Here is an 18,462-nt window from a genome sequence, read left to right on the forward strand (position 1 = left end):
ATCCTCACAGTCCTACTACTTAGGTAATTCTGTCTTCAGGGTCCTCTATCCGATGTAACAGAAAGGTTACAGAGAGTAGTACCACATTCCTGTTTACTTATAGTCAGAGCAACTGGAATTATGTGGTCAGGGAAGACCAAATTATGTGTTGTGGTTGACTAAATCCTACCGCAATAAAAGGCAAATTATTGTGAAGAATGTGGTTGTATTGCTTCCTTAATTTGGTACTTTTTGCACAGATTAACACTGTCTGGAAAAAGGGATCACCTTAGTAGTAACACCCTAATACAGCAATAAGTAACAGAAAGAGGACCAGTCAACCTTTGCAAAGGGCCTTCCACTGTGTGACAACCTGTCTTGCCGCATTTTTAGTAACTTATTATCCTTTTGCTCTTGTAATATAAACCTTTTTTTGTTAAAATCTGCAGATTGTGCAGCAGATGATGGATTAAGGGGCAAATATATAAAATCCATAAATATGCAGAAAATGCAACTGCAAAATTGTGTAATTCCAGTGGCCCTGCTTATAGTCTGCAAATGCTTCCGAAAACTTCAAGTACCAGAATCTTTTGCAGTGGTCTTTCTGATTTCTAATGATGTTGACAACTGTGAGAGAGAATCAACAGATATTTTTAATCGCATTTGTAATTTTATAACGTTACGCTCACTGGTTATAAGGTCTTGCACACTATACTGGTTATGGTGTGAAGCCAAGGAAAATGACTATAGACCGGATTCGTTCACTGAGAAAAGTTATGTCCGATGCCATGCGTCTGATCTGTTTATTAAAAAAACTTAGTGACGGTGGCAGTAGGACTGGGTTGATTATTGTGAACGTGTTTGTTAACACCAGTAGGCCTTTATTGGGGATTGTTATGGTACTTATATGGAATTTCAAATATTACCGTAGTAGGGAAGGGTTTTGGTATTGACGACTTACTCAAATAAACTGTGGACATAGAAGATTTGCACTATGATAATCCTTGTTAGACCTTCTTAGATTTTTGTAAAAATGTTTAGACAACTGTAATTTTGAATATATGTGCAATTTTATTGATGGTTTTCTTGTAGTAAAGCTTATGCTCAGTACAGTTGGCCTGCCTCGAATACAGTGATGAGTCAACCACAAATGCTATAGATCTGATTAGTTCATTCGGAAACGTTATTTCATGTAACATAGGTCTGATCTATTTCTTATGATAAGTCCTGGCAAAGGCAGTAGGCCTCCTTTATTTATTATGAACTGCACCTGTCAAAACCAATAGGTCTTTGAGATTGGATGTTTATTGTTCCCTGTTAAAGCCTCCAGACATATTTTGTTAAATGAAATCTCATAGATCCATTTTTAGGCAAGACTTTGTGTTTATTACCAAGTGGACAAATTTTAGGGGTACACGATTTGCACTGATAATATTGTTTCTAGAATCTCTTCAGAAGTTCTGACAGGCTTAGTTGTCTGTCAAGATCTTGTAATAAAAAACATATATACCCCAGCTATATATACCAGTGGTATATATACCAATTCAGTTATTGACTCTCTTGTCCTGTGAATGACTTTTGTTTGACCACATGTGCACAGCCACCAGAAAATGAGTGCATTTCAGTGCCAAGGTTGGTGGGCCAGTCCTTTAGTTTTCCATGTTCTAGTTATAGGTCCCTTTTCATTTCTTTCCTTTTTCTCTTTTTATTTTCATGATTAACACCTGCCACACCTCCAAAGGCTATTCTAACTCACACCTTGCTTGCCGCTCACTCCATCTGCAGTGTACTGCAAAATGTACAGCCACTGCATTTAAATCACCATGGAATAATATTATCCATAAGGTTTTGTTGTTTTTAACATTGCAAAATAGCCAACATGTTGGTTGTAATATGGTGGTCAGATCCAACTATAAAACAATACACTATGTACAGTACCATTGCAAGATGGCCAGCTGATGCTTTGTTTAATTTTGTTATTGCAAGCATATGTCTGCCGTTTTTAGGATATAGCATTTTTTCTTTTTATTCTTTAATTTCTTTCCTAAGTTTGTGCATGCATTTTATTGTTGTTGTGTTAATGGGTGAATGCAAGAGTGACTCTGTGATGAATAGATGCATGAGTGCAAGGATGAGTAACAGAATGCATGTATGATGACTTACTATGTACCTAAACCCATTAATGACTAAAGAGGCACGTTCAAATAAAGCCAGGCCTATTGACATTCCGAATGCTTGTTATCAACCTTCAAGTGGTAGCTAGTTTGTTTTCCTAGTTGCACATCTTAGCACTCAGTTGCACACACAAGCTATAAACTTGTGCACGCAAACATTCTGTTGCAGCACACGAAGAAGAATAATTGGAGGGATCATTGTCCAGGACCTCAATAATTCCCTGCTCCCTCCACCCTGCTCCAGAATGGCAGCATCCCAGGGCAGTTCCATGCGACAATCAGGAGGTTGGCAGCAGGCTACTTGCAGCATGCACACAGGGAGCCAGCAGCAGGGAACATCTGTTGTATGCATAAAGGAGACAGGTAGGCTGCATGTACGTAATTTATCTGGATCATGCACAATCGTACGGAGATACACCAGTTCTCTAGGGGCCATACAAGCCTCTCACTAATCATCCTTGTTCAAGCCTCCCATCCATCCAACCCATTTCTGGCAAAGGGAGTCAGTTATCCGGGGTATGGATGATCAATGTACAATAGATTTGGGCAATTGCTCCCTTCCCCAATCACCCCATGAGTATCTTTGCTTTTAGCGGGCTGTGTTCTGGGATTTGTGTGCCTGGGGGGTGGGGGGGGGGGGGTGGGGGGGTGAGGGATATCAGAGGTGCGCTGCCATGACGTGTCACATTTGGAGAAAGGGAAACAACTGTGTGTGGGCTATGGTGTACTGTTCCTGCAGCTCTTGGAAGAAAATCAGTGCCATCCCTTTGTAAACATCGCCCAAGTATGTGATACCTATGCTATCCCACTGATAGAATACCCTCAAGGAAGAGAACTGACGGAGCCACGAGCTACACCACAGGGGGGTGAGCTTGGTTTGCCTGCGATCCCAGGGAATCAAACGCAGTGCTACCCTCCAGCAGCATATTGCCACACGGGGACAGGAGGGCATCTCCCTTGACACTGACTCCCCATACAGGGCTATGAGCAGGCCCTCAAATCCCAATGCATGGAGTTCCAGGTGGTATGTTGGGTCAGTCCATCAACTTGAAACCCATTTGTTGATGGGCCTAGTTGCGCCGCCAGGTAGTATGCATAAATATCCCCCGTCAAAAGGTGACTTGCATGGCGCTGTGAAGGCCACCCTATAGCGCTTCCCGACCCAGATAAAGGAAGTCAGCTTGGAGGTTAGGGAGCTGAACCATTGCCTTGGTATGGGGTGCGGGAAGTGTGCTAATGCATATAGTTACTGCGGAAGGCACACCATCTTTAAAAAGCGCTGCTCACCAACGGGTTAGGTGGCAGTCATTGCCAACGATGAAGGTCTCGATCGAGTGAAGTGGTGAAGGCCCTGGAAATTAAGTTTCCACACTAGGTCTGGGAGGTGGGATATGTGGACCCCCAGGTATGTGAATGTGTTATGCCGCAGTGTAATAGTTTTGCACCAGCAGTGACCCTCTGCGTTCCCCTTAGTGTTCTTGTATGTCGTGCTTTTATAGACATTAAAATATTATTATATTCACTAATTGAAGCCCTGCTATTTATCCAAATATCCTGTCCCATATATCTACCTATCTTTGCATATCTATCTATCTATCTGTCTATCTATCTATCTATCTATCTATCTGTCTATCTATCTATCTGTCTATCTATCTATCTATCTTTCCATCCATCCATCCATCTAGCTCACGCTGTCTGTCTATACAGCTCTATCTGTCTGTCTTTGCAAGCCTCTCTAACTGTTTTTGAAAGCCTCTCTCTCTGTTTTTGCAAGCCTCTCTCTGTCATTGCAAGCCTTTCTATCTGTCTGTCTTTGCAAGCATCTCTATCTGTCTATCTGTCTTTGCAAGCATTTCCATCTGTCTGTCTTTGCAAGCACTTCTACCTGGCTGCCTTTGCAAGCCTATCTACTTATAAGAACGTTTTACAAAATTATTGCAAAACAGCATTAATAAGGGTCAGCTGCTGGCAGCCAATGACTGACTGATATGATTCTTAGATCTTAGATGTTAGCCAAGACCTTTTACTAACATTATATGTAAAATATAGTTACTTATACAGTTTTTAGACATACTTCATCCATTAGTCCGTAGTTCTGTCATTTACATTTGTCATCTGGCCTCTGCAGCATGCCTCATGTGGCAATGGGTCAGCACACTTCAACCACTGGGTGACTATTCTTTGAATTACATCATGCTGCCCTTTTACAAAGAGCACATTGACACACAATGAATACCCTTCTGGGTCAGGGGCTACTATGGTAATGAGTGTTTTTCTGAAACAACTAAATATTTTTGCCTTTGCCAATGATGTTTTGTAGATTGATAAAAGCCTGGTTTACCATGACAAAGCAAAACAAAAATTACCATAACCAAAGGCTGCCGGACAACACCAACAACAGACTTATTGGCTTTGCCAATTTTGTTTTTATGTTGCTGGTAAACTGAATACTCTTCTAACACACCTCATGATGGTAAATAGTTCGCTTTGTGCAATAGTTTTAAACATCCATAAAGAGAAGAGTAAAGGGGAAACTGACTTGTAAATGTAATCCAATGAAACTATTTACATGGCTCAGCATTTTAATGGATGCATTTAGGGGAATTTACGATTTAAGTGTTTGCAACCCACAAGATGGGCTTCTGTGAACATTCTCGAAGAAATTTTCATGTGGAATACACGATTGGATGTTTTTCGTACTGTTCAGGGTTTTGAAAACCCACAGCAGATTTCACTTGCTAGGGCAAAGACCAGTCTTCTGCAATTCCTTGATTTTCTCTAGAGCCATTTCAAACATTTTCCTTTAAATAGCTCTATACTGATAAACAAAGGCAGTAAGATATCTCTGCAAATGGACCTGACCTTAAAACTTTTTGCATACCAAACTTACAATTAGGTGCACAAAAAAGTATTTGTGTGGATACGATCACATTCAAGAGTCTGTAAGTCAGAAAGGGCGGTATTTTGCAAAAGCGGTTTTCACAGTCAGATGGAATGCCTGTGTTCCTATTTCTTGGGTGAAGCTAGGGTGGGTTCTCCATCACAAGTTGGTGAATAGTTACAAAACCATGGGATGTGGGTGTTCTCAACAAAACAAATTTTTTACGCTCAGCAAAAAAAAAAAAAATTAAAAAATCCCACATGTTCCCACATTGAGAAAAAAAGTAACAGTTTTTGCACATTACCATTCACATGCAGAAATTCCATTCCTGAAAACCAAAACTCAGGGGTATCTTTGACTTCTTTAGATATCAAGGTGTACTCCTAGAATTGTGTCCAAATTCAAAAAGCTCTAAATGTACTTGTAAAAAGAATAATCCAGTTGAGCAAATTTCAAATTTTTGTTTTGAAGTTTGAGAATCCGGTTAGAAGTATTTACATCTTCGCTTTGCTGGAACAAATAGTATCTTTCAAAGTCATTAGACAAATCCAATCGAGCTGATTTATCAAGGTTACAAACACAAGAAGTGAGAAAGAATCATTTTCAAACATTTAATGATACCTTTCAAATCCGTACAAAAATTTAAATATAAAAGTTATCAGCCATTAACATCTCAATTTGTATTAACATTTACCAAATCCTCTCCTCCAGTTTTTTTGTCACTGCTCTGTTGTTCTGCGTTCCTTTATATTTAACATGGTACAAAATTTAGAGCTTCCTGTTACAAAATCTCTGGGTGCTAAACAACAACCAACCACTTAAAAAAGGCATTGCCAGGAATAGTTAGTATCATTATTTCAATTCGTTTAATCTGACTTCATTCCACTTCTTCTCGTTTTACTTTTACAGAAAATAGCATTTGACAAGATATTAGGTTCTTGCTATTCCCACTTGCTAAAGTTTTACTTTAAAAAAACACAAAAAATCAATAAAGGTAGTCGTTCACAGTCTACTGTGAAACGCAAAAGAAACAAATCATTGCACTGCATTTTAATTCTTTAGCTTAAATATTTTGTAGCAAAAGTATTTGCTACACGATTAGCACGAGGATGATCATACAGTACCTTCCATTTTATTTGGATTTGTATATCGAAATTGAGGAGGCTTGTTTGTGCTCATATAGAAATGTAATCCCCCTTTGACAACATTAAATTCCTTGACATTCTAGTGATATGCTTTGCTCTAGTATTTTACTCTTGCTTTGTATATGATGAGATGTATTTGGCACATTGAACATTACGTGTTCAGATGTAAACATTATTCAATACTATTGTGTGCTCTCATTTTCCATGTACATAATGCAAATCTATACATCTGTCAATGGTAAACACAAGAGGTACATTTGTCAGAGAGATAAACAGAAAAAACAGATTTACATATATATTATTTTTCTTCAGTTCATTAGGGACAAATAGGACAACAATGGGGATTCAGACAGGATTGTATCATTTGCCTTGACATCTTAATGCATCTAAAGAAGTCAGGATTGTATTGCTGGAAAATTCTCATGTGTAATGCTGTGGCTCCAATAAGCTCAAATGTATCGCTCTCAAATGCTAATGATTGAGATACAGACGGTCATACCTTGTATTTACATAAGACACTAGTCAAGTGATTATGACTGTTTTTGCATTGGAATGAGTAGGCACCCAGACAAAATTCACCATGGGCTTGCATAAATCTGGCCAGCACAGGTGCCAATAGTGTTCTGACCTGAGAACCGCTGTGAGCAGGACCCTCACACTGCTCATATTTCACACTGTGATTATCGTAGATGGCTACGCCGATGCTTTATTTCCTAAGATATGATCCAAAATGTATTCACTTTAGTTTTCATTGATATAAAATTGTGAAGCAATAAGTGTTCAGAGTTTTGCTTGTTCTCCTTTTTACATCGGATACAATAAATATCCAGAGAATGATGAATGCACATATTCTCCAGCGTAGAGTCCTGAAGCTTGTTCTGATGGCATCTGAATATACACGCTGTCTCCATGCATGAGTTGTAGCACTGCACTTCCAGAAGCTTGATCGAGGAATCCTTTCTTGTATTCATCATATGTGTACATTACTGGATCATTGTTTTTGTAAAGAGCCACCCACACATTTGCGCCTTTGCAATGAACATGATACGCAAAGTAGTACACTCCTGGAATTTCACAGGTAAAGATGCCACTGTGTGGGTTGTAGTTCTGTCTACCATTGTACAACAATTTGTTAAACTTCACTGGCGCTCCTACTGGTGGGAAAGGTGTGGTTATTGATGCTGTAAATGCTGGCATCTCATAAATGACTCCTCCATGTTTTCCTTTTTTATTTTTGTAGTCTGGTTGACTCTTCACTCCATCAATTGCTGGTCCCATCTCTGGCAAATATTGTCCCATGCTTGGCGGTGTTGGTGGAATAACCACAGGAAGGCCAGGCATACCAGGAGGTCCAGGGGGCCCAGGTGGCCCGGGCTGCCCTGTAGGACCCAAAGGTCCTGGTCTTCCAGTTGGCCCTTCTGGTCCTGTTATACCTGGTGCACCTACCCCAGGAAGTCCAGGGTTTCCTGCCACACCCTGTTCACCTTTAGGGCCTGGAAAACCAGGCTCTCCAATTGGACCGCCTGGCCCAATAATTCCTGGGATTCCAGTGGGGCCTTGTGGGCCCTGGTCTCCTGGGATTCCTGCATCTCCTTTAGGTCCAGGTGCCCCTGAACCCCCAGGAAGACCTTGTAGACCCCTATCACCACCCTCCCCTTTTGGTCCAATTGGTCCTGGTAGCCCTCTTACACCTTGGGGACCTACTTCACCGGGAAACCCCTGATTTCCTGGAAGACCTGGTAACCCTGTTTCACCTTTAGGGCCAACTGGGCCAAGAGGACCTTCCGCCCCACCTTCCCCTTTAGGTCCTGGGAACCCGTTTACTCCTGGTGGTCCTACTGCACCAGGTTGCCCAACTGGGCCTGGTTCTCCTGGAGGGCCAGCTATTCCTGGATCACCAACGTGACCTTTTTCACCTTTTGGCCCAAGTGCACCAGGAAGACCACCTACACCCTGGTCACCTTTTGGACCTGGGAATCCAGGTTTGCCAATACCTGGTAAACCGAGAGCTCCTGGTAAACCTGGAGGCCCCTGCTCACCCTTTCCACCAGGGAATCCGTTTTGGCCAGGAATTCCATCTTGACCTGGTTTTCCAATTCCTGGAAGGCCAGGGGGTCCCTGTGCTCCTAGTTGACCCACTGGGCCTTGTAGACCTGGTTCGCCCTGTGGTCCAGATTTGCCCGCTGGTCCTTGCTGGCCTGGAATCCCATTTACTCCTGGTTTTCCAATACCTGGAAGTCCTACTGGTCCTGAAGGGCCAGGCAACCCAGGATGACCTTTCAGCCCTGGCAAGCCTGGCATTCCAACTCCTTTGTCCCCCTTGGGCCCTTGAAGACCAGGATTTCCTAGATGTCCTTTCAATCCTGGTTCACCTCGTGGCCCTGGTTGTCCAGGCAAGCCCTGGTTACCTGGCTTGCCAATTCCCGGAAGACCTGGTGAACCAGGAGGCCCTTGTGGTCCTGGCAGTCCCATGTGTCCTTTCTCTCCCTTTGGCCCCTGTTCACCTTTTGGTCCTGTCATCCCCATGCCCCCAGATTTTCCTGGCATTCCTGGCATTCCTGGTTTGCCAACACCTGGATAACCTGCTGGGCCCTGTGGTCCTGGCTTTCCCTTTAGTCCTGGGAGTCCATGACCTGGTGGTCCTGGAGGTCCAGGTGGCCCTCTTACTCCAGGCTCTCCTTGTGGACCTTGCTCTCCTCTTTGTGCAGACAGTGGCATTTCTAGAAGGAAACAAATGAATAAAATATTAACCGCTATAAAAGTGCAACCACTTACAGAAACACATACGTGGAAGGAGATCAGGTCATAGCAAATATTCATGATAAATGGAGCATTGTTTCCATTTCAACATTAAAAAAATGACAATACCACCAGAATTCCACAAATATGGTAGTGCTACCCCTCTAACCAAAAGGGACAGGGTCAAATATTAATTAAAACAAGAAAGGATCCCTTTTGTGTTACACACTCTCACTGTCAACACCATATATTAGAATACGCCTTTAGGTAATAAAAGGAAATCCACCCTTCACATGCATGCAATAGACTGCCTTAACATTGAACACTGTTTGATGTAAAAATGTCTAGTTTATTCAATGTAAGAATATCTTTGCATACCCAGAATTACTGTCATATTTAAAACATACTGTATACAATATTTCATTGATATAATTCAATAGTTTTCTAAAGGATTTAAACCATTATTCATACTATGTACAGAATATCACAAGTTATCTTGTGATGGAATTTGTATTTCTCGAGCGATTATGGTAATTGTCAGTTCTGTGATTGTATAGATCAGAGTAATTCCTTTTTAGGTCTTGCCTGAGCTAGCGCATGCGGTGCTCTAGTAAAACATTTAGTGAGTGGGCTTTAAAAAGACGACCACAACTTTTTGGGTGGGATAGAGTGCGCGGTTACGCGCACAGTTACGAGCAGAGGAGCCATCTGGCTTTCCTCTCGCTCTCCCAAGCGCGCGCGCCTCGCTCTGCCTCTCTGTCTTCCTCGCACTTCAACGCCCCTCCCCTACCACAGAGCGTGTCTCGCGGCCGCTGGTGTTGTTGCTCCTTCTCTCTGGCTCCCTATGTTTATTTATTGAATATCTTGAGACACCGTCTTCATAATCAAGGCAGAACTGGCCCGCTTTCATAAAGCTTGTAGCTGTCATGAGCGGATACAAGTTAGAGTGTTTTTCAGCATCGGTCAGCTGCAATACTATGTCACGCACAACATACGGCCCATAGCTACCACAAACAGGTCTACGTCAGAGTGATTGACGGCCCGCTTGGGCAAAAGCAGTCTTCTCTTTGGCTCCCTTTGTTTATTTATTGAATATCTTGAGACATTGTCTTCATAATCAAGGCAGAACTGGTCTGGCTTTCATAAAGCTTGTAGCTGTCATGAGGGCATACACGTTGGAGTGTTTTTCAGCATCAGTCAGCTGCTGCACTACGTCGCACACAGCATACGGCCCATAGCTACCACAAACAGGTCTCCGTCAGAGTGATTGAGGTCTACTTTGGCAGAAGCAGTCAGCTGCTACAACACGTCCTTGTGCACGCCGGTGCAAGCTTGCTTATTTAATATAGTGACACGCAGTCAGTTTCAAGACTGCAAAGCGGCTGCCTGCTTCTACGGTGAGTTCTCTGTTAACCTTTGATTCCTCATGATTCCTCCAACCTCCGTTTTTTAAATCCCTGACAGTCCCCGTTTTAAGTTTTTTAGGACTTTTTTGCCTGGATTCATTCCAAACTTGTCTGATTGTTCCAGCCTCTTTATTCAGCCACAGGTAAGACTTAATTACCGTTGTGGTGTTCAAGCTTTAAATAGGATTGAGCCTTCCTTTCAATATATTTGATTTTAATAATTCCCCTCCCTCCCGTTTTCCCTCCCCTTCTTTCCTCTCACCCCCATTCTTCTCACTCGGGTTTTTCACAGGTCTTCCGGCTCTGATTCATTCATGTTGCCTTAAATTGGAATATTTCCAGTCCTCGAGCTATTCCATAGGTAAGATTAGATTTCCAATGTAGCCAGTGCGCTATATTTAAAACGGAACAGACCCAAGCAGACCATAAAACTATGTATTGGAACTTCCTTTTAGATTGCTTGTGATTCGTATGTCTCCCTTGGATGGGATGGTTTCACTTTTGTATTAGTTTCTGAGTTTTTCTTCACGTCTTTCCTGACTTTGGCAAGTAAGACCAGATCCCCAGTAGTGCGCTTTTTTAATTTTATATATTTAAGTTACATTAGAACCCGGTGACCAACCGTCGTTAGTTTGTTAGATCCATCTGGCTTCCCTCACACTGCGCGGGACGTCTCTGGTATTTGGGGTGAGTAATATTCATCACCAGTCCACATCTAATCTCAGCTCATTTAAGAACACCCACTTACACTATGTCTCATCTACCCTAGGCTGTTCTCTGTCCTGATGAAGACCCGCCGCAACATATCAGTTGTGCGCCTTTAGGGTTGAAACGTCAACACTTTCCCTTTCTCTTTCTCTCTCTTTCTTTTGCTTTCCCTTTCTCTCTTTCTTTCTCTTTCTCTCTCTCCCTTTTTCTCCCTCTTTCTCTCTCTCTCTTTCTTTCCCTTTCTCTTTTTTCTTTCTTTCTTTTTCTCTTTCTTTCTTTCTCTCCATTTCTTCCTGTAGTTATGCAGCACAATATCCTTGGGGCAACAACATCAACTGTTGCATGGCTAAACACTTATAAGGTCCCAAAAGCGAGACCTATTGGCTATGCCAATGCTTGTTTTCAACAAAAAACTTGTGTTAGGTAATATTGAGATATTTTGGTGATGATATTTTGCACATAGTATGAATAATGGTTTTAAAATATTAGAATAATATTGTGTTATATCAATGAAATATTGTATACAGGATGTTTTATATAAGATCGTAATTCTGGATATGTAAAGATTTGATTACCTTGAATAAACTAGACATTTTTACAGTAAACAGTGTTCAGTGTTAAGACAGTGTAGTGCATGAATGTGAAGGGGTGGATTTTCTTTTATTAACATAAGGAAAATACTAATATGAGTGTGTGACACAAAATGTATCCTTTATTGTTTTAAGTCATACCACCAGAATACCATTAAGACAAGTGCAAAACAAATTAATATTTTGCATGTCTCAAACACTAAGCACCTACCACTGTGTTCAAATCAATACTGATCTTTCGTAAAAGGGTTTAGCAACATGCAGCTAATAAGAATAATAGTTTTCCATGATATTCCATAACATCTTAATGTCCATGACTGTGTTGTGAATGGGTGACCTAACGCAGACTCCTCAAGTCCTTGGATGCATCCTTCTGTCTCTACACAAGACTAATATCCAGCAATGTCCAATTGAGGAAGTTTATAATCATAATAAGTACACCTAACTCTGTGGCTTTCAAAGGGCTTCCTGTGCTCGGTTTAGGGTAAAAACATTATTTTAACTTCTTCATCTCAGACTGAATTAGATTATCACATCTTCTCCCAAATGAGAGTGGTTCATTCCATGACTTCCCACCGGACTGCGTTTACCATCTTTGGTGTGTCTGTTCTTTGCCTTCAGCTATCTTACAATACCTTGTTTGGAAAATAACCTCCCAAACAGTTATTCTTTAAGGACTCTAAAGCAAAGTTCCAAGAAACCAGCTATGGGGTCTTATTCTAGGCCCCATTGGTCAAATTTCTCTTTCTGGGGTTGTGACTCAGGCCTTCCTGTATTACAACACCAGTCTCTGCAGAGGTTGTAGTTTCTCCATAAGAAAACGTAAAATGAATTGACAATTTCTACCTTTCAATGGCAAAGGGCCTCAAACCCGGGAATTCAGGGAAACATGATAATCACTTGAAGATTTTGTACAACTGGTAGCTGCATGGATCTGTAGTTTTGCCAAATGGAGGTTCATTGTTCACACTCCTCTGACTTGCTTGAACATTCTCTCAATATTCTAGTGCTCCAGCAGGCACTATTTGATCCTCTGAATGATAAACATTTTGCCTGATTGTCCGCAATTGTTTACTTCCTTGTTGCTACTATAGCAACCAGTTGTAAATGAGAACTGGATGTTCCGGTTGCTTTAGACCCATACCGTAAGACTTGCAAAGAAAGGGAGGTCATCCGCCATGTGTTGTGTATTATGCTAAGGTTGAGTCTAGGCACCACTTTGAACAGGGCCTAATTTTGCATTTCTCTACTTCCAGATTTGCCAAGATGACGAACTGCACACTTAGCTAGTGCTAAAGTGCAATGGTACACTTCATAAAACATGTTAACATTGACTGATCCCCAATTGGCATATTTTACTTGTAAGTCCATAGTAAAGTGGCACTACATGCGCCCAAGGCCTGTAAATTCAATGCTACTAGTAGACCTGCAGTACTGATTGTGCCTCCCACTTAAGTAACCCTTTAAACATGTCTCAGGCCTGTCATTCCAGCCTGTGTGTATGTTGCCGCCGGCTCTGACTAACTTGCTTATTCCCTACATCCCTTTGAGATCCTTAAGATCAGAGGCTCTTCATCTGGCAGTTTGCCCTCGCTTTAAACTTTGCCGAATGGGTGGCCGCTCTTACCGGGTGCTTGCTGCGGGGCTGTGGAATTCGCTCCCGGTGCATATCCGAGCTTTGAATGATCTGCTCACCTTCAGGCGTGCCATCAAAACTTTCTTGTTTCCTGCTTCTGAGTAGTTGTCCCTTTTTTTCTTTCCTATTCCTTTTCTGTGTTATGTTATAGTACCTGTCAAAAGCGCCAGGACGCCCCTTTGCTGGGGCAGCTGCGCGCTATAAAAATAATATTAACATAACATAACATAACATAACATGTAGTTTTCAGTGCCCATTTCGACCTGGCAAAATAACCCTTTTACCATGCCCAACCCTTCCTTTTTAATGCATATTAGCCACCCCTAGGGTAGGGCCTGGGCAGCTCAGAGGGCAGGTTGCAGTGCATATAAGAAGTAGGACATGTACTTTTAAGTTGTATCTGTCCTGGTAGAAAAACAAAACTCTTAAATTTGTTTTTCACTACTGCAAGGCCTACATCTTCCATAGACTAACATTGGAGTTACCTTATTACATTTAATAAGCTGTCATTTTCAAATGGGTATAGGTAACCAGTTCATGTTTGGTGGCTTTGGAATTGTAATGAAAAATCCAAACTTATGGTGGAGGCAGATTTAAAATTACAATTTTGGAAATTTCACTTTTAGTTCCTGCCTTAGCCATTTAGTGCCTGTAGCCTGTCCATGGATCACATGACTTTGTGTAGTTGACGGTGAGCTTTGTGTATTCCTTCTAGACAGCCACACACAATAGGGAGCTTAAGTGTGCCTGGATGGGCCTTTGTTAGCAGGATGGGAGGGAGGAGCTGGGCACAGGACCACTTACACATGAATAGGTTGTGCCCTGCCTCTACACAAAGAGCTATATACCACCTGTAGTTAGTTTGGAACCGGGCCAGGGGAGTCAGGTTGCCTGGGGACTTTAAAGGAAAACCTCTTGAAGCTACTCCCCTACCTCAACTTCATACCTAGGTATAAATACTGGACATCAGACACCCACTCTTCAGTTACCTTCTGAACCTGTGGATACTCTGCCAGGAAGAAGGACTGTTGTGCTGCTGAAGCACTGCCGCTCTGCTGGACTGCATCTCTTGAACCCAAAACCCAAATGTGACTCCAAGTGATAGTTGACTTGCCTCCTTACTTGAGTCTCAGGGCGAGAAAGGCTCCAACAACCTTGATTCAGCACCTGCACTCTGCCATCTGTGATTCTACCCTGCCAAATAGTGCCTCCCCAGTCCTGGACCATTAGAAGTGGGCCTATGGTGCTCTGCCAGCCTCTGTGTATCCAACATAACCAACTCATCTCATCTGCTGCGCAACCCCAAGCAGAACCGATGCATCGCTGCTACTGCGTGGATCTGAACCATTGGAAAGACCTGCATCACATTGCAGCCCATCACGGCATCAGAACTGCTGCTGCAGGGTGCAGCCTCAGCACAGGCCCTTGCATCTCTTATCGACGGCAGCCTCAATAATGAAAATGGACTCCGCATCGCAACCTCGCAGCTCCTCAGATCCCGCGCATCACCCCAACTGCACAGCGCACCCTCGACTCCGGACTTCGCATTGCAAGCCCTGGTTGATGGGATCCTTGAAGAAGACGCAGGACCTCACATCACAGTCTTGCCGCATCTAGGAACCGACGTACTGCTTCATCAGCGCAATGCATTTTTTAAATGGATGCTCGCAGTGCTGACAAACCGGGATTTAAAGTACTTTGTTCTGTGGGCCTCACTGACTCCATGTAGCCAGCTGCACTCCATCGAGGTCAGCCTAAACCTGTGACTTTGTCCGGGTCCGGTGCAAACAGATATCCACAGCTGGCGTTTTATGCCTTTTGGCACTATTTTCACTAAGATCTTCAAAATTGAATATCTCCAGTTCTACTGATTGGATTTCTATAGTTTTGTTCATTTTATTTAATACAAATTACTCTATTTTCTAACTCTGTTGTGGGCTCCTTTTGTGGCGTGTTTTCACTGTGCTACTGTTTGAAGTGTTGCACAAATGCTTTACATTTTGCCTTTGAGTTAAGCCTGACCGCTCTGTGCCAAACTACTAGAGGGTTGAGGATCGGTTAATTTAGGGTTTGCTTGTGCCTCACCCTGAGAAGAATTGTGGTTGGTGCTTAAGAGGGGTTACACCAATGTGTACCACTAACACAATTTCTTTGGTGATGTTTGTGTCTGTGGGAAGAATGAAGAGACCTTCAATACCTACAATTAGCAGTTGCCATGTCCAAGTTCTGAGAGTTTTGTGAGATTCCTTCCCTCTTGGTATAAAGTCTAGGACTACCAGGGCACTCCCTTCTTCTTGGGTGAAGGCTAAATGTTTTTTCCCTGTCTAATGCTAATTGCGTAGCTATCTGGGTTTCTGCCAGCCACAGCCGCTGAAGGTAAAAGCAGTGGGGCCAGCTCGGGGTGGGGGGGGGGGGGGGGTGGAGGCTGGATTTCGAGAGATGACCACAAGAGAAAATGTTATAATTAATTTTCCCTCGTGGTCGTCTCTTAAAATCCCACCCAGCCGCTCCCACCACCCCACTGCTCTTACCTGCAGCGGCTGCAGCTGGTTTCCGCTAATACTTTTTGAAAGAATTGTTACTTTAACTGAGATAGATCTTAAGAGTCAAAGGTTGGCTAATCCGGACTTTATCTTCTAACTGTATGAAGGGACATTCTATCAAAATAGTAGCTTATGCAATAGAGTCATGCCTCGCACAGGAATACTGTTTCTTGCCTCTCTACCTTCTTCTTCGTAGCCTCCATTAGGTGAGAGATGGCTGTACTTGCTATAGTTTTAATTCATCAGCCAAATACCAGTCCGAGGTTGTAATAGCCTGAAAATGTCAAAGAAATTTTAATTATCTTACTATGAAACTTCAGCATCACGATACTGCAATTCACCGCCAGTCCCTCAGTTCACCCCATGGGGGCTGGTTAGCTTACAGGAAGTGGGATGGGAGTTTGATGGTATTATGAGAGTGATCAATAGACATGAGAGAAAGACTATCTTCACTGGACCAGGATTCCTTCATGGGCAGCAGTGGTTTGCTTGTCACTTAGCTCTCAAGTCTATCAATCAGCTCATCATAAATGTGAAGAGCACCTGAAGTGATAAGGACTATAAGGAGGTAATCACTTCTAATTAGATCATATGGTGCTCTATGAGGCACTTAAATTGTATCACAAACAGACTTTGAATAATTACATAAATTGCTTGCAGTGTTTTCTTATTTGAAAACGCAATTACGTGATAAAGTAGACCACATTTCGCCATTGGCTTTTATGTCAGGCAATATGAAGTGATATCATAACAACAAACAGAAAAAAAAACAATGTAACTGTTAGTTCAGTTACAATAAAAAGATGCTGTGTTTAAATACTAGTGCATTATCTTCTTTAATTCCCAACTACACATCATCCCAATCCATAATGATTATCTTTGTTGAAACAAAAATAACTGGGCCTCCTGTTGAAAATGTTTGTTAAAGTATTCCTTGTGTTTCCCTATACCCTGTTTATTTCGTATGGGATTCCTAACTCAAAGGGTTTTTATCTCTATCAAATGCCTTTTTCCATATCATCCTCTACCGCAAGTCTCTCAATGTAACAAGCTTGATTAAGCCTTATTTTTCTTTCGGCCTTTGTTTTGGCTACTCCTTTAATTTTATTTAGCTGTCTGTTATGTTCACTTGGAAATGCTGATGGTCAAGGATTCATTCCAAAAAATGAGGTATCATCCCACTTAAGAATGGTGTTGAGATGTGAAAATATTCATTTCAGATTTGTATTAATTTGGAAAGTCTGTATTAGGTCCCGCTTGCCGCACCGACTATCATACAATCTTTCTCTCTTGACCATTTCAAAATCGATGGTCACTTGAGGAGTTTCAGGTCGCTTCTGAGAACCAATATTGCTTCTAATGCTAGAGTGAGCTTGTCTAACACCATACTCATCAGTGCTTCTTTTGGTTCTCTTGTAGAAAAGCTTGAGATGCTAAGGATCACGTCACTTCTTTTGTGCTTTATTAAAGTTTGGAACTCTTTGTGCCCTGGCTTGTCATACTTCATCAAGACATTTCCTTCCCCTTGATCTCCTTCATCTTCCATTGTTTACTCTCCCATTCCTGGCTCCTGCTATTTCACTGCAACTGAGGTATTTTTTCAGACTTCTCCTAAGGGTCTGGTTTCCTTTCAACTTGGATGGACATATTTTAGGAATCTTTTGTAACAAATTTGATATAATGTGTCCTCATTGCACATCCTCAACACTTGCAGAATATTGTGGATTTCTCCTGCATCTCCAGGATTTTATTGAAGGGAAGCACTTTACTAATATGATATGGAAGGTCTTGGGGTGGTCTCCTATTTACTAGGGTGTGGAGGCCCTGGCTGACTAGTCCTGCATATAGCATATTGTCAACCATATGTATTTTCTTTTTTGCCACTCAAGGCGTATTGTGAGATTAGATAGGGAAAGCTTTCTACTTTTAGTGCAAGGTAGACCAACTAGAGTTGCATCATTGTAAAAAAATGACATTCAGGATTATAAAACACATTTGGGCTTTGGTCTGTATTTCAGTGAGCACTAGTTCTATGTGCATATGTGCAAATCGCTGTTTTGTGTCGAGCATAATCTTGGTGATGTTGCCAAATCATGATGTTTGTTGGTCCACTTTCTCTGCCCTCCAGCAAACTGCTGTTCTGGTGAAACTGTCTAAGGTTGTTCCTACTCCAGACACTCATCCAGATATATTTACACAACCAGCCACCTCATTAGGCTGAATACTCTTCATCTCTAGAAATAGTTAATATTATTTGTTTATAATGTATCTGGCAATAACCTAGATGGCAAGGTCATATTCTATCATCCTTCTGCTACCCTATTACTTTCTTCGATCTTGTACTTGTAAACCCAAGGGCAATTTCCTCCTGCTTCTTTGTAAATAAATCTACACACAATGCTTCCCCAACTTTTCAGAACCACAACAAACTGTTGAGACCCACCTAGCATTAATGTACATGAGATAGGAACTATTTTAACTCTTTCCATGCTCATGACGAGCCCAGTTCATCATGAGTCACAGTGGAGCTGTGCTCATAGTGTAGGAGCCACAACAAGGGGTGTTAATTTAAAAAGAAAACACAATGACGTTGGAATGCAACTCTCCTGCGTTCAGTTTTAAAAGAAGGCTGCTTCTGTGAAGGAGAGGAAATAAAACACA

General features: G+C 42.0%; 1 protein-coding gene across 2 annotated transcripts in view; it reads right to left on the reverse strand.

Moving 5' to 3' along the window:
• Positions 1 to 5,631: 5,631 nt before the first annotated feature.
• COL8A1 (collagen type VIII alpha 1 chain) overlaps positions 5,632 to 18,462 on the reverse strand; it is a 260,001-nt gene continuing 247,170 nt past the window's right edge. For both annotated transcript variants that reach the window (XM_078657721.1, XM_078657720.1), the window contains one exon: positions 5,632 to 8,899. In XM_078657721.1, coding sequence (XP_078513847.1) covers positions 6,984 to 8,899 — 1,916 coding nt within the window. In that variant the 3' untranslated portion in view covers positions 5,632 to 6,983. The remainder of the gene's footprint in view (positions 8,900 to 18,462) is intronic.

The sequence above is a fragment of the Lissotriton helveticus genome, chromosome 8 (genome assembly GCF_964261635.1).
Source record: "Lissotriton helveticus chromosome 8, aLisHel1.1, whole genome shotgun sequence".
NCBI lineage: Eukaryota > Metazoa > Chordata > Amphibia > Caudata > Salamandridae > Lissotriton > Lissotriton helveticus.